Source organism: Electrona antarctica (genome assembly GCF_951216825.1).
Source record: "Electrona antarctica genome assembly, chromosome: 4".
NCBI classification, from domain to species: Eukaryota; Metazoa; Chordata; class Actinopteri; order Myctophiformes; family Myctophidae; genus Electrona; species Electrona antarctica.
The window spans coordinates 50,289,415-50,316,864 of NC_136809.1; the positions used below are offsets into that span (position 1 = coordinate 50,289,415).

Sequence of the window (27,450 nt, forward strand, 5' to 3'; positions counted from 1 at the left end):
CGGTCGCAATGAAAAGGTGTCATATAACCCCATGAGGGATGGGCCACGAGGTGGCATGACACTTAAATAAAATAATCCATCCATCATTCACCAGCGTACTACTAGAAAATGAAATAGCACACACACACACACACACACACGCACACACGCAGACAGACAGACAGACAGACAGACAGGCAGGCAGGCAGGCAGGCAGGCAGGCAGGCAGGCAGGCAGGCAGGCAGACAGACAGACAGACAGACAGACAGACAGACAGACAGACAGACAGACAAGAAGATATATATATAGCCTATATATTATACTCTGTTACAAGTATAGGAAGTCCATCAATTCTCATTTAGCTTAAGTAATAAATGAACAGACAGACAGACAGACAGACAGACAGACAGACAGACAGACAGACAGACATTTTAACTGAGGCATCAAACAACCGCTTAAATCAGGCTTAAATAAAAATGTAGTCCAGTCAACCAAATTCCAAACGAAGCTAGTTACTTTGTAGATTTTGATTATTATTACAAAACACACTAACCACTTCAGCCTAACACTTAAGCCTACATAATTATTTCGGCCATTTGAAAATAGCAGCTCTACAAGCTCACAGTACGTCACCATGCAATGCATTGTGAGCTTATAGATCGAAGATTTCTTTTTAATACATTTTGAACTTGTACTTTTGAGTAGTTTTACTTTTGGTATTTAAGTATATTTTGATAGCAATACTTTTGTACTTTTACTCAAGTATTTTTTTTTATAATTGATATAAAGGTTATTTTCAATGGATTCTGGCAGTATTGGGCATGCTACTGTAAATAACTACTACAAAAATCTACTTCCCAGAAAGCCCCAAGGTGGCATATCCCAGATTCATGACTATTTTGCTATATCTCAAAATGGAAAAAAATGTTGCAAAGGATTTTTCAACAGATTCTGGTACCTCTTTTTGATCGATTGATTGAAGTATTTACATAGACAGGTTCACTCTTCTGTGCATTGGCCTTTTATTTTGCTTGGTCCAGCTTTACGCACATTATTTGATTGGCCCAACATCCACCTGTCAGTTTCCACGCGTGGAGCATTCCTATTCGCTCAGACGTCTACAGCCTCCGTTACTTCAGGAACAGCGGAGAGCGTCATTGCTAGAATTGTAGTTCAAATATATTCGAACAAGCTTCAGGAACGACGGCAACATCCGAATATGAAACTACATATCCCACAATGCAATGCTTCGGGGGAGGCGGGCAGGTCCCACCCCCCTTCGAGCACATGACTTGTGTGTGGTACTCATCAATGATCAAACCATAACAAGAGGAGCGTAAACGGCACTGGCCGGCTAAATTGTTCATATTTCAACACTGCATCTATTATTTACGTTGTTAATAGACGCGCATAGATCGCATCGGTAAGATGAAGTGTGTGTGTTTGCTCACCGTGTTGTTGTGTCTCGCTGTGGATCATGCGATGGCAGGGAGATATTCCAGGGAGGCGAATGAAGATAAACCCAGCAGTGATGGAACTAATAAGGCGATAGAATTCAGGATAGCTAAATTGAACCAAGTGTGGGAGAAGTCTCTAAGGGTACGTATCAACATTTATAGCATAGATGTTTTTAATGCATAGTACTGTAAATGTGTAGTAATTCATATGTCATAATGATAAATAATGTTCAGATGATTTGAATATGAAGGACCCCAATGGAAACAAGGCATAATATACAGTAGTGCTTTCTTGGGTTATACATTCTCTTCGCAGACCTTATTGAACTGTACTTTTCTGTGCTTTGTTTTTTCTGGAAACTATGTTAATAAAGTATTTAATAAATCAATCATGTTTGGATGGGTGAAGAACGTATTGTAGCGTTTGATTACTTTTGTAGTAACCCCTGCCCCCCTCTCTGCTGTATTATATTGTTGAGACTTATGGTTTGTTTTGCATAAATCATATTTGAGATCAGGTTAGAACCCTACATTAATTTACTACATAAATGCATATTTATGTACTGTACTTAATACAATTTCGAGTTTTTTATTTTTTACTTTACTTTACTTTTACTCCACTTAAATTATTTGAAAACTTGAGCAGATTTTGATTATTACAAAACATGCATTAACCAGTACCACTTCAAGCCTATACATTTCCTCCATTTGAAAATAGACGATCTACAGGCTCACAATGCGTCGCAATGCGACACATTGTGACCTTGTAGATCTCCTATTTTCAAAACAAAGCAAAACATGATTGGAGTACTTTTTCCATCACTGCTAAAACACTATTGTGATTGTCATGATGGCTTGTGTGTAGATGCAGTTGTCCCCGGTGCGCCTGTCAGAGCTGCACAGCGATCTGAAGATCCAGGAGAAGGATGAGCTGCAGTGGAAGAAGATCAAGGCTGAAGGACTGGACGAGAATGGAGAGAAGGAGGCCCAGCTCCGACGCAACTTCAATGGTGAGCGAGTGCTACCAGGGAATACCAGAACGCTCGCCTCAAAACACAGTCGCCTCGGGTGTACAGCCCGACGTAAATGCTCTGCCTGCTATTCTTAAACGTATAGTATACCTTAATTAAACCTAACCCTATTCCTACCAGCTCAGTGGCCTTGTGGTTAGAGTGTCCGCCCTGAGACTGGGAGGTCGGGGGTTTGATCCCTGGCCGGGTCATACCAAAGACTCTGAAAAATGGGACCCAGTGCCTCCCTGCTTGGCACTCAGCATCAAGGGTTGGATTGGGGGTAAGTCCCTGCGACATACTAGCGTCATGTCCAGGGGGTGTATACTTGTACATCACGCTGCTACAGAAACAGGAGATGGGCCTCATGGCTCGGCAAGGCTTACTTATTAATATTCCTACCCCAGTAAAACTAGCCTAACCCTAAACTTATTTCTAACCTTATTCTCAGTAAAGCAAAATACATGAGTACAAGAACCCGCCCCCACCGAGCGGTCAGCGTGAGGTTGGTGGAAAGAAATGAGGACAAGTGTGTTTTAAGGCGAGCATTCCGGTTACCCTACCATGAGCCAAGGTCGACCTGATGTGTGTTCTAAGTTCACTTTATATTCTGCCTCCCAGAATGAATCAGATTCAGAACTATAAGCTATGACGTGTTGACCTTGCAATTTACACTAAAGCACACACGTGGCCTTTGAGGAGTAACCACAGAGAGGAACTAAACAGAGCTTTACACTTATTACAACAGAAACACAACACTGATATCAACTATCAAGCTCCTACTGTATTAACATAGGCCCTGTGTTATGATAACCCTAAAAATGCAAAAGACGAGATATATGCACCATCATGTGAGAGATGTAACAGATCTCTGTCTAATGGAAAATGTATTGTGCTTTTGAATTCAATTATACGTCACAAGACACAAAATATGCGTTTGTAATATTGCAGTTCTCATTCATTAATTTCAGTAAGATTAGAAAATCTACCTGTAGAGACTTAAAACCTAATTGAGAGACTGTTGTAGGTAATTCAGGAGTCGGACCGTGAAGTATTATTGCATTGCATTGCATTTCTTTATGTTTATGCAAAAGCTGTGAATAGACTGGCATTCATCATTGGCGGTAGGGTCCTTCATGCTTTCCAGCTCATGACAGTTCTTTGGCTTAAAGTGTCCGGAGATAGCCTAACATGTGTCTTATAATGATCTATATATATTATCTCATCTGTGCCTTAGAGGCGTTCCCTTGAGTCCCTAACTCTGTAACTAGTTCATAGTTGATGATGAAGCACTACTGGCTCATGACATTGCTGATTCAGCAAGTACAAGAACAGTCTACGGGGGCAGAATTATATAGGCAAAAGTATTGAAAAGCTGTCCTAAGATAGACACTCAGATTTGAGCTTATCATATTTTAGTCGGAGAGATTTGTGGAAACGAACACTTCAGTCGTACTGATTCCTTTCCCACCCTGAGCATGGTATTGTAAGCTTCTTTGGTGTTCAGTAGAGCTTTAAAAAAAAATTGTGTGTGCGTGTGCGCGTGCGTGTGTGTGCGCGTGCACATCTGGAGGTGATGCATCAAGCATTGGACCACTCATATTTTTCAAAACGTATTCAAGAAGCAATTAATTTAAAGGACCAAGGATCACGCCTATTACGATTACGAAACGTGCCAGCAAAAAGAACACTTGCAAGGCAGATCTTCGTTGGGCTGCACTGTGAGACTAAAATTAAAAAAAATGAATTGCTTGGTCTGTTCTGATAATCTGCCCTTAGCTAGCTTGACTAAACGAAGGCTTAGTTGACAGGTGGCTGGCTACACTTCATTTTCACCAGCTCATTTATTATGGAAGATGCTATACGTACATCCCTTTGCTGTCCTAATGAGAGCGCGAGCGAGCAGGCAGTGGCTGATAACACCACTATAGTTGGGCTTATCCCATTGAGACCTGGAACGCATCCATGTCACGTTAGCGTTTAACCACATTAACCATTAACCCATTTTGGGGCGGGAACCCATTTTCGTGTTTTAAACATTGTTATAATTTAGCTATTGAAAAATAGCAGATCTACAAGCTCATAGCGCGCCACCGAGTGGCGCGCTATGAACTTGTAGGTCTGCTATTTTTGAAAAATCGTTAAAATGTGCCTCAAATCTTTCCGAAAATTGTCATGATTTAGAAAACTTTTTTTTTTTAATTTCGACGTCAGGCCTGAATGGGTTATAGAAAGTATGGTGACTATATGGAGCCATTTGCTGAGGCTTGTGTCACTGACTGCGGGGACCCAGGTAATTGGATTGTAGCTCAGCATGCCCTAGAGCACTCTTATGACCGTCTGTCTGAGAGGTAGTGCATGACTCGGAGTGATGGAACAGGCACAACTATACACAGTACTTGCCAGTGTACGATTCAATTATGCTTTCCGTTCACTTGATTGCCATTATCTTACCGTTGCCATGATCAACTTCTTGAACCCAATTTATTTTCAGCGATGGCGCTATAACAGCCCACTTCACGTCATGGCCTATAACTCTTGAAATGTAGCCATAAAAAAAATAAAAAAATGGTGAAAATAGCAGATCTCCAATCTCACAACAACGTGTCACTTTGCTGGTCAACTAAGTATTAGTTTTGGCATGCTGTATGGAAGCAGTCATAATGTCTCTTTGATGATGTCTACTGTCTAGTGATCCTGACCAAGTATGGGATGGATGGGAAGAGAGACACCCGGCCACTGGAGAGCAACTCCCTGAAGGACCATGACCACGAGATTAAAGATGGAGACACGTTCGATGACCCCAGGCTGGACAAACTCTGGAACAAGGTGTGTGTGTGTGTGTGTGTGTGTGTGTGTGTGTGTGTGTGTGTGTGTGTGTGTGTGTGTGTGTGTGTGTGTGTGTGTGTGTGTGTGTGTGTGTGTGTGTGTGTGTGTGTGTGTGTGTGTGTGTGTGTGTGTGTGTGTGTGTGTGTGTGTGTGTGTGTGTGTGTGTGTGTGTGTGTGTGTGCCATCTAGCCGTGCTTAAACAAGCGTGATGGCACACCTGATCAAAACAGCAGTTAGCACGATGGGACATTTGTGGTTGTTAGATAGATAGATAGAGTTTTTATTAAAAGTGTCCAACATCATAAGATGCCCAGCCCGCACGGGCTTACAAGACACTCACAACATTTTACATACACAGTGATACATCATAAACAAAATACATAGACAGTTACTTATGGATACATCGTTCTCCAACGTAACCATGCCATGCTTTCTCTATGAATTGCTGAACAACCAATTTAACATAAAACATTCAGAATTCTTTTCAAATAAAGAGTTTCTTCAATCATGGTATAGTGGACAGTAGAAAACAAAATTAAACTCATCCTCTACAACTCCCAGGTCACAAAGAACACACAGTCACTGCTCCTCAGGAATGCCAGTGTATCTGCCCACCTCAACTGCCAGAGGTAAAGCTCCAGATCTTAACTGGGCAGAGGGACCTCTGTCCTTTTTAAATTAAATGCAACATAAGGTTCAGTCATGTAGTCCTCTTTGAATTGAATATCATTTCTTAATTTAGCTTTTTTCACAATGTCCGCCCTCCATTGCTGCTGATGTAACATGGACAGTTTATATTTGACTGTATTAATGTTACAATGAAGGTTATTTAAAAAATATACATTTGAGTCAGAAAGTGAGAAAATTGAGGAGACCTCCATGGATGATTACACCTTCTATTCCAATTAAATATAGTTTTCTTAAGCCTCTCTTCTGGCAGTTGGGTTAAGGCGATTCCATAATCTGATCATTTCACACCTCTGCCTCGTCAGGCAGCTTTCCCAACCTGTGTCACCTTCATGGCCAACTTAGTGGTATACTTATGCACCCCGAGAAAACACCTCAAAGCTCTACTCTGAATGTTTTTACATTCGGTGGCCTCCTCAAAGCCCCACACACCTGCTGCATAAAACAAAATGGAAGACCTGGTTGTAGTTAATTATCAGTGGCTAAAGCCACTAAAGCCTTGTTCCTGACCGCATCACTGGCGTCACAATAATCACGATAAAGCACATCCTCTCGTGTAATTATTGCTTAAGTTAAATACATTTAAATAGTTGAACACTCTAGTAATTGATACAAAAAATATGACATTTTCTACTGACAAATAATATCTTGTTTTCCCTGATGAAGACGAAGTTGAAAAGTCGCCCTATTCATGGCTCGAGGCTCGAGTGACTATTTTTATTTTATTTTACCTTTTAGTTTCTGGGCCCACAACTGTCGTCAGCACTTACTGCAGCAAACACAAGTTCCTCTACATCCCATTCTTTGCAATATCGAATTCAAAATAGTCATACTAAAAGCATCATGTGTTCATCTATGTTGGGGAGAGAAGGGTCATTCCAACCCTTTTCTGTTATTGTCTGCTGTCAAATGATAACCTGGAATCACAAAAGTTTTGTTGTAATTGATTTTCAGTTCATTTCATACACCACTGAACTGAGAAACTTGTTAAACTAAATGTGAAATTACATCAGCAAGCTCCTATGAACATTCACCTGGGTGATTTCCATAGCTCAAATTGTTCCTCCACACGCAGGTGTGATTGTGGAGACCAGTGTTGGGTATCGTTACTTTCTAAAGTAACTTCGTTACTGGATTACTGCCATTAATAATAATCCTGTTGCGTTACAAGATTACTCACTGAGAAAAGTAACTTGTTAGATTATTTTTGGATTACTTTTACATTACCAAATTACCAATTACCAAACAATTAAAACCCATTTACGAATGCTTGCACAACTTGGTTACATTGTATTACTGCCTAGTGCCATTGCGCCGCCTTGTCACTCACGGCCCATATTAATCAACTCTATGGTTAAAAACAACTTCGAGAATGATATACACCATAGACACAGTATCTCCTTTACAGCTCTCTCTTTATTAACGAATATAATTCGCCACAATCGCCAGCCTATACACATAGGAGTGCAGACAATATGTCATGTAATGAGGCCACTTGAAGAGAAGAGAGGACGCAAGCACTCAGTTGAGTAATTAAACGTAACAAAGTACTGTTCAGGTAGCAGGAGCAGATAGAAAAGAATACGAGCACTCACTTTGTATCCAATAGGATTCTTGTTTTATTTAAGGTTTCACCCCAGCAGCAAACAAACGTTTGTTTGCTGCTGGGGTGAAACCTTAAATGTAATGAGGCCATATAGGCTACAACAAAATACAACTCGTACGCCTATTTCAATTTAACCAGCGACGGCTCACACACTGCTGCACGTTGTTGCGCTCCAACCTGCCAGCGTGCGCACTCCTCGGGAGTCCCTGCCCTCTCCACGCCGCACACCACAGCGCGCATTACTTTAACCGCAAAACAAAAATAAATCAAATTAGCCTACAGAAACCGAGGGTAAGACCTCTCTCGACATTCAACAACACTCTCGTGTGCACGATCTCGGCGCAGACTCAGAAGCTGCCTCTGTGGAAGTAAAACACGGGGTCATACGATTAAATTTCACAACAAGTTGCCTGTGTGTAGGCACACACACACTCACAGCCACACACCACTTCAGCCTGTGTGTAGGCACACACATACAGGCTCACAGCGTACACCACTTCAGCCTGTGTGTAGACACACACACACACACTCACAGCCACACACCACTTCAGCCTGTGTGTAGGCACACACACATACAGGCTCACAGCGTACACCACTTCAGCCTGTGTGTAGACACACACACATACAGGCTCACAGCGTACACCACTTCAGCCTGTGTGTAGGCACACACACATACAGGCTCACAGCGTACACCACTTAAGTTCAACCTGTGTGTAGGCACACACATACAGGCTCACAGCATACACCACTTCAGCCTGTGTGTAGGCACACACACATACAGGCTCACAGCGTACACCACTTCAGCCTGTGTGTAGGCACACACACATACAGGCTCACAGCGTACATCACTTCAGCCTGTGTGTAAGCGCACACACACAGACAGGCTCACAGCCACACACCACTTCAGGACGCGTTGGGAGCAAAATCACACAGAAGGAAGGAGGAACGATACTCGGGGGAGTCGTCGGGGCTTTATTTAATTTGTAATCTTGCCAGCAAAATGAACAGGGACATTATATTATAATATATTATAATATAACATTATAGTTACTTTTTTGGAAACGTAACTAAGTAACTAACTAGTAAGTTGCAAAACTAACTCGTTGCAAAAAGTATTCCCGTTGTATAACGCCGTTACACCCAACACTGGTGGAGACACTGTTTGGGCTGCCACAGTACGCTGTTCTGAATCTAATTCTAGGTGGTGGGTCAAAACGAGCACAGAAAAACCTTTTCTTTACTATTCTCTCCCTCCCCCTCTCTCGTCCTCTCCTGTTTCTCTCCCTCCCACTCTCCTCCTCTCCTGTCTTTCTCTATAAATGGTAAATTGTGCATTTTATATAGCACTTTTATCCAAAGCTTTTACATATATTGTGCATTACATTCACCCATTCACACACACATTCATACACCGATGGCGGAGGAAACCATGCAAGACACCAACCTGCACATGGGGAGCAATTAGGGCTTCAGAGTCTTGCTCAAGGACACTTGGACACTAACTCTGATCGAACTGGGAACCTTGCGGGACCATCTGGCCGCTCCACCGGTCACTCTACCCCTGAGCCACTGCCGCCCTGCAGTCCTGTAGTCATCTGAGCCCAATTGTCCAATCCAACTTTATTTATAGAGCACATTTAAAAACAACAGAGTTGACCAAAGTGCTTTACATAACATAACAAAAAACACAAATAAAAGTGCACAAAATCATCAAAAACATATTATAGAGATACAAATATACAACAGGGTGGAGAAAAACAAAACAAACAATAAAACAAAAGATAAAAATAAAATAAAATAAATACAAAAATAACTCTCTGGGGTAAAAGCTTGGGGAAAAAAGTGTTTTAAGACGGGATTTAAAAATAGGGACAGTTTTACTAAGAGGGGGAGTTCATTCCACAGTTTAGGGGCAGCTACAGAAAAGGCACGATCTCAGTTTTGACTTTGGGACCTCCAGCAAAATTGTGTTCAATGTGTTCATTATTGTGTTGCTTATTTTATCACTCAGAAAATTCAGAATGATGGAACAGGCAGAACTACTTTACAGTGTACGATTCTATTATGCTTTCCGTTCACTCGATTGCCATTATCTTACTGTTACCATTACCAACATGAACCAAATTTTGGTGTTTTAAACATTATGTTATAATTTAGCTATTGAAAAATAGCAGATCTACAAGCTCATAGCGCGCCACCGAGTGGCGCGCTACGAGCTTGTAGGTCTGCTATTTTTGAAAAATCGTGAAAATATTTATTTAAAAAAAGGATTTAGAAGATTTTTTTTAAATTTCGAGGTCAGTCCTAAATGGGATAATTGCGATTAGACGATTATATAAAAATTGTGACAAGACAACCCTAGTTTGTTACTGTAACTTTGTGGTTGCATTTGATTCTGGATTTCTGGATTCCTTGGATCTTGACACAACTCCCCCTGTTGTGGTGTTATGCTAAATAAGAATTACAGTATCTGTATCGATTACGAATACGGATTCAGATCCTTTCTTCTACTACCCACTGTATTGGGGGATGAGGTCTAATGTCCTCCATTCCATGTTATCCTCCTGCCACGGATGATCTGTATCTGTTTAACTAAGGCTTTAGCTATTGTGTAAATGAATGACTGTTTCCTTACCAGGCCAAAAGCTCGGGGAAGTTCTCCAGCGAGGAGCTGCTGAGCCTGAAGAGGGAGTTCCAGCACCACAGGGACAAGATCAACGAGTACAACATCGTCATGGATACCGTGAGCCGCACTGAGGGTGAGTGAGCTGCCCCACGGCCCAGTTAACCCCAATTTATACTTAATTTCAGGGATTTGGAGGGGCAGGGGCTGAAAATGTAAAAGGCACTTGTGGCGCAGAGATTCTGTAACTGGACTATCTTGTCTCTTGCAAAATTGTCCAGTTTGTGTTAATTGTCTACTTAAATGTGCAATCGTGACAGCCCTATATCTCATTTTGTTCTATCCACTATTTTTTTAATCTTCTCCCTCCTTGTCCCACCTTTTCATTCTTAACCCAATCAGGACGGGAACCCTTTTGGTATTTTAACCATTATTTTAAACTTTAAGGTATTGAAAAATAGCAGATCTACAAGCTCGTAGCTCGGCACCGAGTGCCGCGCTACGAGCTTGTAGATCTGCTATTTTAGAAAAATCGTTAAAATGTGGCGCAAATCTTTGAATATATATTCTGTCAGAGCGAACATTTTTAACTCAAATCTTTGCTCCTGGGGGGGGGGGTCCCTGGAACGACATATTTTCAGATGGGGGTCGGCGGCCAAATACAGATGATCTTTGGGGTCCTTGAAATGAAAATGTTTGAGAACGACGGACATACAGTGGAATCATAGGTTTTTCAGTAAACCGTCAGGATTTAGAAGCCATTTTGTAGAATCGTCCTCGGGTCAAAACGGGTTAACTCCCTGCTAAATCCTCTACCATGTTTCCACAGAGATCCATAAGAACGTGATCACTCCCCTGGAGGGCGAGGGCAAGGAGCATGTGCTGCACCAGAAGCACTCGGACCTGAAGCTGAAGATGAGGGACCTCAACCAGGGCTTCGAGAGACTCCGCAAATTAAGCCATGAGGGCTTCACCGAAGACAGTGGTAAGCCACACACACACACACACACACACACACACACACACACACACACACACACACACACACACACACACACACACACACACACACACACACACACACACACACACACACACACACACACACACACACACACACACACACACACACACACACACACACACACACACACACACACACACACACACACACACACGTTTTTACAGAACCTACCTATCTGCTGATCTGCCCAAGGGCCTTTTTTTTGCTTCTGCTTTCCATTTCTAATCGAATCAATGTGTGTGTGTGTGTGTGTGTGCGTAAACAGGAGATTGTGGTCAGACTGACCTCGGCCCTCGGTGTGTAACAGGATATGTGGTCAGATTGACCTCGAGATACTGTAAATGAAAGATGGGATTTAAAAGTAGGCCACTAGAGTCAAACCCCCCCCGGTCACGGTAAAACCAGTAAAGTGTTGAGAAAACATTCTTCGGTTTTTTTCCCTCGTGGGATTTGTTTCATCTCACATAGCCTTCTACGACGTTGGGGGTTTTGGCCTCCCACGCGAGACACCATTAAAAATGAGTTGGAAGTTCTAAGCGGGGCTGCCTCCGGTCACTCGGTTCTAGTTGTACTCTAGAGAGGGACGGTTGTTTCCATCTTGAATCCTCTGGGAGGACGCCACGTCCCACTGGTCTGGTCCTCTGGGAGGACGCCACGTCCCACCGGCCTGGTCCTCTGGGAGGACGCCACGTCCCACCGGCCTGGTCCTCTGGGAGGACGCCACGTCCCACTGGTCTGGTCCTCTGGGAGGACGCCACGTCCCACCGGCCTGGTCCTCTGGGAGGACCCCCACGTCCCATTGGCCCTTTCTGTCCTACTTGGAAGTTAATTGCATTCACCTGGAGCCCAGAGTCCCTGATCAGAAGGAATAGCACACGCATCATAACGGCCCACTGAGCATTTTTTGTCCAATAGACGTCTATAGATCAGGAAAAGAAAAAAACGAAAAGGTATACATGTGAATTACGTAGGTTTACAGCTAAGACAAATTTCAAAACTATCTAAAAACGGTTACAGTACATATTGTGGGGGTTTGTATGCTCACCAAGGTTTTAAAAACGACTCAAGGGTACCAATGTGGTCAATGTTAATGTCCAATGACTGATGGACGGATGTGGTTACTAACTTACTAAGGCTGTCACAAGTTGATTGATGATTAACTGTCACTGATAATTGTGATTTAACATTGGAAACTATGAATTTAAAAGGTTTGCCACGTAATAAAAGAAATGCACAGGGCAGATATGACAAATAGCTGAAATATGCAAAGAATATACATTAACATATTCCTTCATCTTAAAAAAATCACACCCGTGTGAACTGAGTGGTGTAAGGTCTGTCTGACGTAATGAAATCATGTCTGACGTAATGAAATCACACCCGGGTGTGATTTCATTACCTGGCTTTGTTTGTGCAGAAAAAATGAGCATGGTTGCTATGTTCACCCTGTTCACCCGGGTGTGATTTCATTACGTCATTACAACAGGGTGAACATAGCAACCATGCTCATTTCTTCTGCACAAAAAAGCCAGTTGTAGGAGTGGTTTACACCACTCAAAAAAATAGCACAAAAAAGCTGATCTACAAGCTCACGTGTCATGTAGTGGAACGTTGTAAACTTGTAGATCTGCCATTTCCGCTTTTTTATGTATGAACATCTTTCAACATGGACACGATGACAAAATAATTGCGATTACCTCAAATACTTTATTAGACGATTATGTAATAATTGTGACAAGACAACCTTAGCGGTTACTGAAACTTTGTGGTTGGATAGAAAACTGGCAGTATAGAGCGTCGCAGTCCCGCCCCCTACCATGGCCCAGGAAATGATTCTCCGTTCATTTTCCTCATAGACATTTCAGAAAGTATTTATTTAAAGGTGTTTACGCCGCGGACAAAGCCAACTGGAGTCGTGACAAATCATAACAACAAACAATTTTTTTTGGGCCAAACAAATAATTAGAAAGAAGAAAAAAATCACACCCGTGTGAACTGAGTGGTGTAAGGTCTTATATAGACTGATCAGCTGTGGTCTGACGTAATGTCTGACGTAATGAAATCACACCCGTGTGAACTGGGTGACCATAGCAACCGTGCTCATTTTTTGAGCACAGACAGACAGACACGTAAACTAACAAAGCCAGTTGTAGGAGTGGTTTACACCACTCAAAAAACGGCAGGTTACAACACTTTTTTTGTTGTTTTTCTTCTTTGTAATTATTTGTTTGGTCCAAAATATTGTTTGTGTTGTCATGAGTTGTCACGACTCAAGTTGGCTTTGTCCGCGGCGTAACCGTCTTTAAATAAATACTTTTTGAAATGTCTATGGGAAAAATGCATTTGGATTCATTTCCTGGGCCATGGTAGGGGGCGGGACTGCAACGCTCTATTGGGAGGGTAGGAAGAAGAATGACTGTGTGGTGGGATCTTTAGAGCCGGTCTCAGTCCGTCACGTACTAGTTACACTGAAGGGAATCAGTCTCACTTTGACTCCCACTGACTCACCGAGTCGTTCGTCTTCACACCCTACTCATACTCCTTCTCGTGTCAAAAGGCTTATTGCCCTTTTCCCTTTTGTACCCATCTATCGTTCTATAATGTTTGCGCCGAGTTATGAGACAGGAAATACACTCCAGTGAGTGCCCAACATTCCACACTCGCGGGCCTCTCTCTCTCTGTCCATTTCATACTGGGAATATTGAATGCTAGAAAAGTGCTTTGTTTGATGCTGTGGAAAATGATGTAGTTAAAAAAAATAGATTAATTTCAAATGCATGTTTTTGAACAGCAACTGCTATACAGTAGGTTGCAGTTTAACCCATTATGAACGGGAACCCCTTTTGGTGTTTTAAGCATTATGTTATGCTTTAGCTATTGAAAAATATCAGATCTACAAGCTCATGGCGTGGCACCGAGTGCCGTGCTATGAGCTTGTAGATCTGCTATTTTTGAAAAATCGTGAAAATGTGGCGCAAATCTTGGAATATATATTCTTTCAGAGCGAACATTTTTAACTCAAATATTTGCTCCTGGGGGGGGGGGGGGGTCCCTGGAACGACATATTTTCAGATGGGGGTCGGCGGCCAAATACAGATAATCTTTGGGGTCCTTGAAATGAAAATGTTTGAGAACGACTGACATACAGTGGAATCATAGGTTTTTCAGTAAACTGTCAGGATTTAGAAGCCATTTGTAGAATCGTCCTCGGGTCAAAACGGGTTAACTCCCTGCTAAATCCTCCCCATGTTTCCACAGAGATCCATAAGAACGTGATCTCTCCCCTGGAGGGCGAGGGCAAGGAGCACGTGCTGCACCAGAAGCACTCGGAGCTGAATATATATATATATATATATATATATATAGTCTTTCAGAGCAAACGTTTTTAACTCAATTTTGTGTTTCTGGTGGGTGCCTGGAACTAGCCTGGCTAATAAGCCAGACCGAATCAGCCATTGGCAAAAAAAAATTGCCTGCCGGCGGATTACGGTCTGGAGAGGCTCAATTGTACGCCCATTTCCTACACCAGAGAACTGGTGTGGCCAATCGGGACACGGTATGCAATATGGGCGGGCTTTGGTACAGTGACGTTCAATGCTTGAGACCTTTGACTGACAGTAGCTCTGACCAATTGCGTCAAAGAGAAAATGTTTGAACCCGCCCCCCGGGAAACAAGATCCATACACAGCATCTCCAGACTCAAATACCACACGACAGTGTGATTTGAGTCTGGCTTATTAGCCAGGCTAGCCTGGAACAACATATTTTCAGATGGGGGTCGGTAGCCTATTACATATCATTTTTGGGGTCCTTGACATGAAATAATGAGCACCACTAACAGGTTTTTCAGAAAACTGTCATGATTTAGAAGACTTTTTTTTCCAGGCCTAAATGGGTAAAGCAATGCCAAAGTGTGTGCCGACATCCGTGTCCTTCTCTTTCCCCCTGTACAGAGTTCAGAGAGCCTCGTGTGATCGAGCTGTGGGAAGCCGCCAGGAGAGCAAACCTCACAGACGACGAATTGGAGTCTCTCAAGGTACAGTATTCTGTGTTCTCTGAAGTTCTAGAGTTTTCGTGGCAATGTCTCCCGGTGTCAAGTTTTCAAATGGCAGCAGACCTTTAATTAATCAATAAGAATCACTTAACCCATTTTGACCTGAGATCAGATTCTAAAAATGTTTATATGTCAGTCGTTCTTCGATTTTTCAAAAATAGCAGACCTACAAGCTCGTAGCGCGCCACTCGGTGGCGCGCTATGAGCTTGTAGATCTGCTATTTTTCAATAGCTAAAGAATAACATAATGCTAACACCAAAAGGGGTTCCCGCCCAGAATGAGTTAAGCTCCCCAGAGTTCCATTCACGTCTAGTACTTTAATTTAACCTTGGCAGCGTACTACTTTGAGGGCGAATAAGATAAATGATTTGCGTGCATTTACGTTTGAAATTCTGAGGCATGGCAGCGTTCATCTGCGAAGCATTCATCCTTTGTCACTCTGAGAAAGGAGGAAAAATCCACTTTTATGGATAAGGCTATTAGGGCTATTATCGTACAGTATGTGGTCTTTGTAGTCCCTCTATTAAAACGATCCGTTTACATGGAGGCTGCCTTTTTCACTTCCTAGCAATCCAGAGCTATTCGTATGGCGGTGAAGAGTGCGATCTAACTAAAAATGTTTTAAAAGGCCTGGGCCATATGGCTCAGTGGTCCAGGCACCTTGGCTGGCAATCCAGTCTGGCAGTGTCCCGCGGGTTCGACTCCCGATCCCGACGGCCTTTACTGCATGTCTTCCCCCCAGCTCTCTCCCCATTTCCTGTCAGCCTATTGTCTGTCCCTCCATAAAATATATAAAATAAAGGCAAAAGCCACAAAAAAACATTAAAATGTTTTTTAAAAAATACGAAAACACTGAGCGCCATTGAGAAAACCACCACCAAACACCGTGCTTCAGTTGGGGAAGAAGTCTGAAAGGGGGGACATTCTAACATTCCTCTGTACTGTGTACTGTATATGTGCCTCTCCGTCCATTATTCCTTCAGGAGGAGTTGCGTCACTTTGAGACCAAAGTGGAGAAGCACAGCCACTACCAGGAACAGCTGGAGCTGTCTCACCAGAAGCTGCTGCACGTGGAGGCCTTGGGAGACCAGGACCACATCAAGAGGAACCAGGACAAGTACAACACGCTGTCTGAGAAGGCCAGAGAGATGGGCTACAAGGTAGGCAGGGACAGAAGGTACTACGGGTACAGGCTTTAGTTCCGACACTATTATTGGTCCGACAGTCATTAGACCGACAACCTACCGCATGTTCAAGCAGCTAGTCCGACCGTTGTTCCCGCATGTCGGACTAATGCTCCGTCGGAATTACCACCGGATCCCGGTACTACACAACTGTCTGAGAAGGCCTAGCCTGGGAAAGCGTTCCTTTTTGGGTTTATGATCCGGTCGGGAGCGGGGTGGTAATTTACGTCATGTTGTAGTCACTGGTTTGTAGCCATCAGGCAGGAAACCACAAAGCAGAATCGGCAGTACCCAAAATTCCACTTGATCAAGGGCATCATCATTTTAGGGCCTACCCAATAAAATCCTTGATGGATGTATGAATCCGACACGTTTCTTCAAGTACGTCTTGGAATAATTTGTTTGGTATATCCAGATTTTATTCCAACTCGTAGCGGCTGGCTAGACTAAAAACAAACAGGGGTGGGGGGGCTACGAGCCAGGTAAGCAGGGAGCCTGTTAGCACGATGCTACTGTAGCAAGTTGGTGGCAGTGGGAAGGTAAATGGCTAGCTGCTGCACAAAATAGTCTTGTAGTTAAAAGTTATTATTATTATTTTCCATATAACAAATACATGTACCACCTTTGTATACTTTGTTGCACAACAGTGTCAGCAATTATTTTTTAAATAGCAGATCTACAAGTGAGCTCGTAGATCTAAGTTTTTGCCCATTTGTATTTCGTGTTGCACCCCTAGAGAGAGAACCGTACAAGATAACAAACTGAAAGATGTTAATGGCTTATAGCTAGACGTTGGTTGGGTGAGACGGCACGGGGGAGATGTGGTCAGTATTATGCTGTGTATTAATCCACTCCCTCTTGACTTTCAGATGAAGAAACACATGCAGGACCTGCACAACAAGATCTCCAGCCAGGGACTCAAGCACAATGAACTCTGATACGAGTGTCTCCCTGGCTTCTTTGAGTGAACTGTACTCCCTCCATACTCTGCCCCATTACTTGAAACTACTGTAAGAGTCACTGTTTTTTATAAATCAATTTTGTAGTGATTTTTCTAGTGTTACATTCGCAATGACCAATTAATGATGATGTGTATGAGTATTCGTAAGCCTGTCTGCTCAAAGGATACATGACGTTTGTTGGGGATGTCCAGATCACGTCCTTTTTTTGCTCCCGATCCGATTCCGATCATTTGTTTTTGAGTATGTGCCGATACCGATCCGAATTTTCATTTTCATAGAAGACTATATCACAATAGTACAATATGCAAAATCACAGACAATATCCAGTCTAATATCATATGGATATAATATTGATACTCGGCATGTCCAGATCAAATTTATTTGCTTCCTGATTGGCCCCCGATTTCCGATCACATGATCGGATCGGGATAACCCTAATGTTTGTATATAATGTCAAATGTTTTTTTTAAATAAATCAAAACCTTGATCCATGTATTGTTACCAGTTTAGGAATAAATGAAAACAATGAACTTGAAAACATAACGGCAATCTTTTTTTTTTTTATATTCAACAATATACAAGTGCATACAGTACATCATACAAAGGTCACCAATGTTTAAAAATATATACTTTCATATAGTTTATCTAGAGTCTTGGCATAAATAAAAACGATCATTATTTACAAGCAAGTCCTGCAGAGGACATCAGCCAGCATCCTGCCCTATAGTTGCCACAAAGCTGTTCTGGATATTAAGAAGTTAAACCCATTCAGGACGGGAACAGTATTATGTTATACTTTAGCTGTTGAAAAATAGCAGGTCTACAAGCTTGTAGCGTGGCACTCGGAGCTTGTAGATCTGCTATTTTTGAAAAATCGTGAAAATGTGTTACTTTGAGTAACTAACTCAAGTAACTTAACTCAAATATTTGCTTCTGGGGGGGTCCCAGGAACAACATATTTTGAGATGGGGGGTCGGCGGCCAATTACATACAATTCTGGGGGTCCTTGACATGAAATACGGTAGTTTGAAAACCACCGACATAGAAACATAAGTTTTTCAGAAAACTTTCAGGATTTAGAAGGCATTTGTAGAATCGTCCTGAGGTCTAATGGGTTAAGGTGACACGCCAGGGTGTTCCATAAGGTCTTGGTACTAGATTCCATTAGGGCTGTCACGATTACACATTTAAGTTGAAGATTAATTGTCACAAATAATTGTAATTAACGATTTAATTGTGTTTCTGGCATTGAACATTGGAGTGTTACAGTTTGTATTTCTGTTCGCCTTGGTTGATTGGTTGTCATAATTGAATATGCAGCAGTACCCCATCAATTAGCCACACCCCCATGAGAGGTACTGAATAGACAAACCGGTGGCAAGCATTAAGGCTTCATTAATGCTACTTTGCAAGGCTGTTTGTGTCATGTTTTCAGCTGAAGAAAGTGTCGACGTGTCTCACATGAGCACTTTTTTCCAGTTGAATATACAACATTTTTGTGACTTAAAGTAGTAGATAATAAAACTAATAGATGATGGACATACAGCATGGCACTGAGGGTTCAGGAGGCCTTACATAGATCGTGATTTGTTCCGATTCAAGATGGGGGAATTCCCCAACCAGCATAAACTTCATTCCGGATGCAGTCTGGAGCCGTGTTGGCCAGGCTAGGGATGAGCCATCATTATAATGAAAAAATATGAATGCAACTATTGGCCAAATCAACACGTTAATATCAGAAAGGACATGAGAAGTGGAAACACACTTTCCCATGAATCAACCGTTACATTGACCATATTCACACGTTGGACATTAAGTTATGCTCTTACACAGTGGTCATCGCCATGCTGGCATGTGGTGGAAATTTGTATAAATCTTTTGTCCATAAGGGTCCATTTGGTTCCATGTGTTCACTCTTTGAGTTACTAGTAGTTGGGACTCCTAATATGCCATAGTGTCAGTAATTGGGTCTTGTGATCAAAATAAGAACATTACAATGGTGTGTAAAAAAAGAGAATCTAAAATTTGTGTTCGGACATGTTGACCCCTGATCTTACATCATACTCTGTCTATGTGGGGTTTCCTATCACCAAATATGGCCACCGTTTGAATATGGTCAAATGCTCTCACACACACACACACACGCACACACTGGCCACATGGGCCTGAATACATACCGGTATGTGAATGAATTGTACTGTGTACAGTATCTGAGCAGCTTATTTCAACCGATTACTTACCGATGTGGAATGGTCGCCTAGATTGCTGGATCTTGTCTACCTTAAAACGGCACTGTGTAACTTTTTTTCATGAATGAACTGTAATTTTGTCCAATCTGTATGGTGGAGTATGTTAATACAATGCAATGTAATCTGTAAATTGGGGTGGTTGTTATGGTTTGACAAGTTTTATCTTGAAGGCAGGCTCTATGCTCAATGGTAACATTTCAGTACTTGCGCAGGAGGAGACCCGGTACAAATATGGGGTAAAAGTTACATAGTGCAGCTTCAATGTGGAGAGCTAGGAGACTTTAGACATCTCCAATGTACCATTCATGTTCTCCTCCAACTTGGAATGGTTTCACAAACTGTCCGGTAAAATAATGTGAATTAAAACCAAGACTTTTAAAAGTGCCCTCGGCATATCCAAACTGTATCAACAAACACAGGTCTTTGTCTTACTCCAAAATGTAGAGTTATTTAGTGGCTCGCCTTGAGAGATTCTAGTAAGGCGGATGCAAAGTGAAAATAAATGTTTACTTTGATAGAAGTACAGGACATACAACTAAGCATGTGGATATAACTCGACTAGCGTTTAATGTTAAGTTAGGAGAGCAACACACCAAATATATATTTTTTAGTTAATTCATATAATTTGTCTATGTGGAAACAACATTCCTGTTCATATTATGAACAGCTTTATGTGCCAGTGTGTAACAAGCTATCTTCCATGCATGTCCTTGATTTGGCTCAGTGGTGCCCCTACTGGTAGAAACCTCCAACCAACCAAAGTGCGCATCATTTGCATTGATGCATTTCCTCGTAGTTTTGTCTTAGAAACAGGGACGGCTCCAGGGGGGGCCCCCCCATAGCCCCCCCAGTCACAATTTTCTGGAGCCGTCGCTGCTTAGAAAATCAGTAACCGCTATCCAAAATGCCCACGCCTCCGCTATAACAGGTGGTGACAGACAGTCTCTCGACCTCCCTCTCCACTGCTGCTCTCTCAACACCCACTTCATGGCATTTTGGCAACGAGTGGAGTGGCAGGAGAGGAAATAAAACTGCCGGTCACAGCACCTTTTAGAATCTATAAGAGGCTCGACGGAAATTCTTACCGGTACTCAAGTACCGGTAAGAATGTATACTTTCAAAATGTTTCCAAAAATGGTAGAAAAAATAAATAATAATAAATAGCCTGACACTTTTGTATGAGTAGTATTGACTACCCTCAGTAGTTCTGATTTATAATTGAAATGTGAACCCAAAAAAAAAAACATCACAGAACTTCACAGGTTCAAGTTTCAGGTCAAGGAAGGTCCAAAAAATCAGACCAGTCTGAAGTGAGTGGTGCAACAGCGCCCCCTGTTGGTACTCTAAACCAGGGGTTCTCAACCTGTGGGTCGCGACCCCTCGGGGGGTCGCCAAATTATTTTAGGGGGTCCCCAAAAATGTTTAAAAAAATAAAAAATAAAGTGTTTTTAATTTTTAATTTTCACGATTTTTCAAAAATAGCAGACCTACAAGCTCGTAGCGCGCCACTCGGTGGCGCGCTATGAGCTTGTAGATCTGCTATTTTTCAATAGCTAAATTATAACAATGCTTAAAACACCAAAAGGGGTTCCCGCCCAAAATGGGTTAAGGTTATTGTAGCAGTCAATTTATATTGGGGGTCGGGAGGGTGCGGGGCGGGGGTCCCGAGACATTGCCAAAGCATTTCCGGGGGTTCCCGGCCAAAAACGTTGAGAACCCCTGCTATAAACATAGGGATGGACATAGGGACATTGCTGTTCCTTGGAGTGGTTGCACCACTCAAAAAATAAAAAAAGAGTTGTACGTATTTACTGAACAAAGACGAAGTGAAGTCAGTTTGGAGCAGCTCTCCTCCGGCCCTCCAGCTGAGGCAGTCTGTCCTCTCTGCCCTGGGCATGCTCCGCCCCCACCCTCTGGGCCGTCTCCATGGCAACCAGGTTGATGTGGGCGTACCTGATGGAGCCTCCTCCTGGATGGGAAGAGCAGGGGAACACTGAGGTCACGACCTTTGGGTGTCTGAAAGTAGGGCTGTCACCATTACACATTTAACGTTGACGATTAATTGGCGCATTAACCCATTTCGGTCTTCTGAAAGAATATATATTCAAAGATTTGTGCCGCATTTTCACAAATGTTCAAAAATAGCTCTGCTATTTTTCAATAGCTAAAGTATTACATAATGCTTAGTTAAAACACCAAAAGGGGTTCCCGCCCAAAATGGGTTAGTGATTACGACTAACGATTCAATTGTGTTTTTGGAACGTTACAACCTGTATTTGTGTTTGTATTTAGGCTTCGTAATCACAAATTGTATTACATAATGCTTAGTTAAAACACCAAAAGGGGTTCCCGCCCAAAATGGGTTAGTGATTACGACTAACGATTCAATTGTGTTTTTGGAACGTTACAACCTGTATCTATATTGTATTTAGGCTTCGTAATCACAAATTGCACATGGGCAGATATAACCATTTTATGGGGACCATTTTCCCCATAAATCAATGCTATAATTGAACACCCTTTATCTGTGTGTTGTTGTTTTTTTTTTAAACGATGAAATGTATTAAGAAATGCTTCTGACTAAACCAGCTAACTCTATTGGACCCTCAAACTGTCTGCTAAAGCATCTAACCACCACCTCTCCCCCTCTCATGCAAGTAATTAACAGTATATCAAGTCACAATACCAACTTGAATGAGGCAGTATTGCTTTGTTTAAAAAAATATCTTCTTAATTTCCTGAAAAATGAACATTTTGTAGTTAGGTGGTTTCTCCCCGACAGTAGAGATATATTCTGCGTAGCCTGTCATGGTGTTAGTAATCATTTACATATTTGTACTGTGGCAGCTTCACTAATGATGGAGTTATAGCTGCATGCCAAGTTCATTTCCGTAAGTGGTACTGTAAAACCCTATAGTCATACCAAAAATCCATTAATAACAGCTAAATGGTATTGGTAATGTGTTATAAATATGTAAATAAACATTTCCAAAATGTGCTTTTATATAACAGCATGTGACAAAAATGGACAGTTGTAAATTTCAGAACGCTTGCCGTGAGGCAGGAAAGGCTGACATAAAGCACCAAAGAAACCATGTAGGCCATGAATCAAACAAAGCAGCAGTAAAAGCTAAAACTAAAAAAAGCAGTAAGTACTTTGTAAATCTGTGATGTGACTCTGATTTTGAGGGTCAAAGCTTTGCTTTTAGAAAATGTTGCAGTATATGTTCACTGGACACTTATATTAGTAATGTGATTCAATGTATTTACAGCGCTGTAGGTAAGTGTACTGTAGCTCTTGATTTTTTATTTATTGATGTACTGCATTGCCTGTATGTACTGACTGAATATTGTTGCAATGTTGTTTGTCTCAGACCAAAAGGACCACAATGGAAATAAGTCGAAAGACGTTCTTGTGTTTGTATCCTTGACGTTTCTTCGATGAACATGAAGTAACTGTGTTTTTCCATCCTGCATGACGTCTAATAAAATCAAATAAAAAACAAGCAATTCCAAATTTGCAATTTTAGGACAGTATAGTGTTCTTACTGGGTCTGCACAGCTCCAACGTGTTACCTCGCACGGCGTTGGCGCCGGGGTTCAGCGCAGATAACGCTGTCGTTCTGCGCTCATGCAGATCCAGTTCCATGTAGAGAAGTTCTCTGCTGGCTTTAGCTGCCATGGGGCTAATAGGGATGTTGACATAATTGGCACTGTTGCTGCTGAACAGTCTGGTGGCCGGGAGAAAAGAGGTAGGAGTTTCATGGGAACACTGCAAAAATGTCCCTAGAGAAGAAAGAGAAACATATATTATTGGTAGGGATGTCCCGATCCCACTTTTTTCGCTTTCCGATACCTCAATTTCTGTGTTAGCCGATACCGATACCGAATACCGATACCAGTGTCGTGATCTCATGTTGTGTTTATAGCTATCTAGCTATATATCTCGTGTTGTGTTTATAGCAGACTCCTCACTCAAATGTGCACTTGCAGTTTGGGCAACTCCAAAGCAAATTCCGATTTTATGGCGATTTTATTTACCCGCCATAGAGTCAACCACTTACCCCTGTGTCGGAATCGGTGGTTAGACTGGCATATTTGCCGATACCGATATGACCCGATATGACAAATAAGGGCCGATCCGATACTTTTCCCGATACCGATACAGTATCGGGACATCTCTAATTATTGGGTGCTTTTTTTTCTTTTTAGGTTCTAAAATGACTGTGAGCGTACGTGGCAGCTTTGCTGACTGCGGAATCATGTAAAGCAGGCCCGGGGTAGGCAACCTTTGGCACCGGTGAAATCATGTAAAGCAGTCACCAGTGAATCACCGGTGAATCACCGGTGAATCATGTAAAGCAGGCCCGGGGTAGGCAACCTTTGGCACCGGTGAATCATGTAAAGCAGGCCCGGGGTAGGCAACCTTTGGCACCGGTGAATCATGTAAAGCAGGCCCGGGGTAGGCAACCTTTGGCACCGGTGAATCATGTAAAGCAGGCCCGGGGTAGGCAACCTTTGGCACCGGTGAATCATGTAAAGCAGGCCCGGGGTAGGCAACCTTTGGCACCGGTGCCGGCATTGGCACAAAGGAGGGTTATCATTGGCAAAATTAAGTCCCTGACATTTGTATGTAAATTAAATCCTGCACATAATTCTACATTCATTAAAACTCTGACTGGGGAGGGAGTCTAGTGGTGGAGTCTAATGATGGTGGAGTCTAATGATCTAATGATTTTTTATTATTATTATTATTATTTTAGGAAGGGAAAATATTAAATATTAATAATATGTTGGATTGTTTTTATTGGTGTCATTAAAATGTATGTTGACATGATGGCACTCTGACTATCTAGAAAATAAAAACATGGCACTTAATTTCAAAAAGGTTGAAAACACCTGATATGGGCTATGAGGGAACAAAGGATTAAAGTAGTGTTTCTCAATGGGGGTGGTACAGAAAAGTTCGGAACAATTTATTTTAATGGGGGGTGCTGGTCATTGTGTTTTTGACAGCAAATTATGAAGAAAACTTAATTTGGTTTTAGTCACCTGAAATGTTTTAGTGTTTTAAAAGTCTAGTTTTAGTAGACATTGCGCCTTGATGGCACACTTGGTTGCATGCTGAAAATAGCCAATCTACAAGCTTACAACGCGCAAGCTTGTAGATCCTACCAGCTTGGCCTTATGATCATTCAGGAAGCAATGGAACAACTGAAAACAACTCGACCATGTTACTGACATGACACTGACCATTAAACTGGCATATAGGAAATCATTAAAACAAAGTAAAACCGACACGCCCCAAGAGCACCTCAATCAATGCTCCCCTTTCAGAAATAATATTGCTTCTAGCAAAACACCCCCAGTGTCCCCTAAATGCTTAACCCTGGGGGGTGGTATAGCGGCCCCGCTGAGAAACACTGATACTGTAGAAGCTACTGTATGTGGACTGCCTCCCCCTGACCTAGCCTGGCTAATAAGCCAGACCGAATCAGCCGTTGGCAAAAAAAGAATTGCCTGCCGGTGGATTACGGTCTGGAGAGGCTCAATTGTACGCCCATTTCCTACACCAGAGAACTGGTGTGGCCAATCGGGACACGGTATGCAATATGGGCGGGCTTTGGTACAGTGACGTTCAATGCTTGAGACCTTTGACTGACAGTAGTTCTGACCAATTGCGCCAAAGAGAAAATGTTTGAACCCGCCCCCCGGGAAACAAGATCCATACACAACATCTCCAGACTCAAATACCACACGACAGTGTGATTTGAGTCTGGCTTATTAGCCAGGCTACCTCTGACCAGCCAGGGCGCCTGATGGTATCTGTTCAGTAGACTATTATTCTTTTCAAAATCTTTTTATTCAGGTTTTTGTAACAGTAGCCCAGGGCCAGGGGCAAGTATTAAACAGACATATAAAATATAAAAATAAAACTCAATCCCCTATCCCACCCTCCCCCCACCCACAATCCCAAGGATAGTCGGAAAAACAGTCTGGAGGAAATACAAATAAATAAATAGATATATCTATAATCTATATACACAAAAAGACATGCATACATAATTACAAAAAATAAAAAGATAATAATAAAAAGAAGATTTTTTCATAGCAGAGCAGATTTTGTTTCTGTTGTGGTTTGGCGTTGGCCGAGGCATAGGCACGGCACACTATGCAGTTTGTGTGTTGTGGTAGAATGTCATAAACGGGCCCCAGGTCTTGTAAAACCTTTTCTCAGAGCCGGCAATTGAAAACCTTAACATATTCAACTCGAGACAGGACATTATATCACAAAGCCACTGACGGAGCATCCTTCCCCAGTAGACTATTATTGTTAGAATAGGTGGCCCCTGTGTGGAGTTTGCATGTTCTCCCCGTGTCCCTTAGGCCTAGGGTAGGTACCCTCACAAAAAACATGGTCTCTAAACTACCTCCCTCCGGTCAGCCGGGGCGCCTGATGGAGGGGAAAGGAACTGGTCGGAATAACGTGTTACTTCCACGTGCTACGTCCAACCTAGGGAAACTTCCCCCTGTCAGGTGAAAAGAAGCGACTTGGACTCCTCATGCATTGAAGGAAGCATGAGGTCAGTCCGTTGCTCTCCCCAGGTTGGCAGAGGGAGTGTAGAGCCCAGGACTACATTACATAATTGAGACTGGGTGGAAAAAATGAGTTACAAAATTGTAGGATAAAAAAAGAATTAGGAGAAAATGAAGGTATGTGGACATACTGTATTCATCCAGCCTGAGGTCTCTTCTCTTGGACACATCGGTCTGTTCGTAGCTTGACCTCTGACCTATAACACAGGATCCAAACGGACAGTGGGGTAAAGTAACTTAGTACATTTAATCATGTTCTGTACCAGTGGGCCACTTTTGGTAAGCAGAACTGGCGCTGCGGGATGACATTTAAAGGAGCATTCAGTGATTTGGAAAAAAACCCGGTCCACTAGCCAAAAACGAAAGGTTTTTTTTAAGTGAAATCGCTGAATATACCTTTAAGTTACTTTGTAGATTGTATTACAAAACATACATTCACCAGTTCAGCCCTATACACTTTGGCAATTTGAAAATAGCAGATCTATAAGCTCACAATGTGTTGCATCGCGAGCTTGTAGATCTGCTATTTCAAAAAAAATTGTTTTGTTTGTTATTTGGTATTTTAACATCGACACTTTTTACTCGAGGTAATTTCTACATTGCGGTATTGATACTTGATACTACTAATTTTGAGTACATTTCCCACCACCGGAAAATGGAATGTTCTTTTGTCCAGCACCAGCGCAGGGACTGGATGTGCGCTATGTAGCCACCCGTTTCAAACTAGACTCATTAAATAAACACCTGTATTGAAATCTGCATGCGGGAAACCAAACATCCACCGCTTTCCCAGCCAATTAAGGGGGATATTAGGCCTCTCGGGGGCAAAAAAAAGACACTGCCACATTTACATAGCGGTATTATGCCTACGGTGTATGGCCTTCCGCGCTTGGGACATTACTTGCAAGTAAAATGGTGGGATCATATGCGAGATCATGTTCTTACCAGGGGCTGATGGCTGTCTTTGGAGGCTTAGCGTGCACGGTGGAGGCGGGAGGGGGGAGGAGGCGGGCAGGTAAGAATGTGAGCTCTCCTCCGGACCCTCCAGCGCGCTGCCGGCATCACAAGAAGCATCGCTGCCGCCGTCGTCTCCCGGCTCCCTCACGAAGAGACAGATGTCTGAGAAAGTATACACACCAATTAGACCGTAAAGTCTAACCCATGTTTTTGTATTCATGCAGCTCTGCC

At 42.4% G+C, this 27,450-nt stretch overlaps 2 protein-coding genes across 3 annotated transcripts in view; one reads left to right on the plus strand and one right to left on the minus strand.

The window, feature by feature from the left end:
* Positions 1 to 1,273: 1,273 nt before the first annotated feature.
* lrpap1 (low density lipoprotein receptor-related protein associated protein 1) lies at positions 1,274 to 17,909 on the plus strand. The gene is made up of 8 exons (XM_079499350.1): positions 1,274 to 1,578; positions 2,302 to 2,446; positions 5,139 to 5,275; positions 10,207 to 10,327; positions 11,021 to 11,176; positions 15,169 to 15,251; positions 16,254 to 16,430; positions 17,324 to 17,909. Exons 1-8 carry the CDS (start codon positions 1,408 to 1,410, stop codon positions 17,390 to 17,392), a joined length of 1,059 nt encoding a protein of 352 aa, XP_079355476.1. The 5' UTR covers positions 1,274 to 1,407; the 3' UTR covers positions 17,393 to 17,909.
* Positions 17,910 to 21,420: 3,511 nt separating this feature from the next.
* Positions 21,421 to 27,450, minus strand: part of dok7b (docking protein 7b) — a 56,726-nt gene continuing 50,696 nt past the window's right edge. The window contains exons 11-14 of one of the 2 annotated variants that reach the window (XM_079498535.1): positions 27,208 to 27,381; positions 26,394 to 26,459; positions 23,242 to 23,451; positions 21,421 to 21,634 (exon numbers count right to left, since the gene is read on the minus strand). In XM_079498535.1, the coding sequence (XP_079354661.1) occupies positions 21,498 to 21,634; positions 23,242 to 23,451; positions 26,394 to 26,459; positions 27,208 to 27,381 (587 nt within the window). In that variant the 3' untranslated portion in view covers positions 21,421 to 21,497. Of the gene's footprint in view, positions 21,635 to 23,214; positions 23,452 to 26,393; positions 26,460 to 27,207; positions 27,382 to 27,450 lie in introns of both variants that reach the window. The other variant, XM_079498534.1, reaches the window with a different exon arrangement.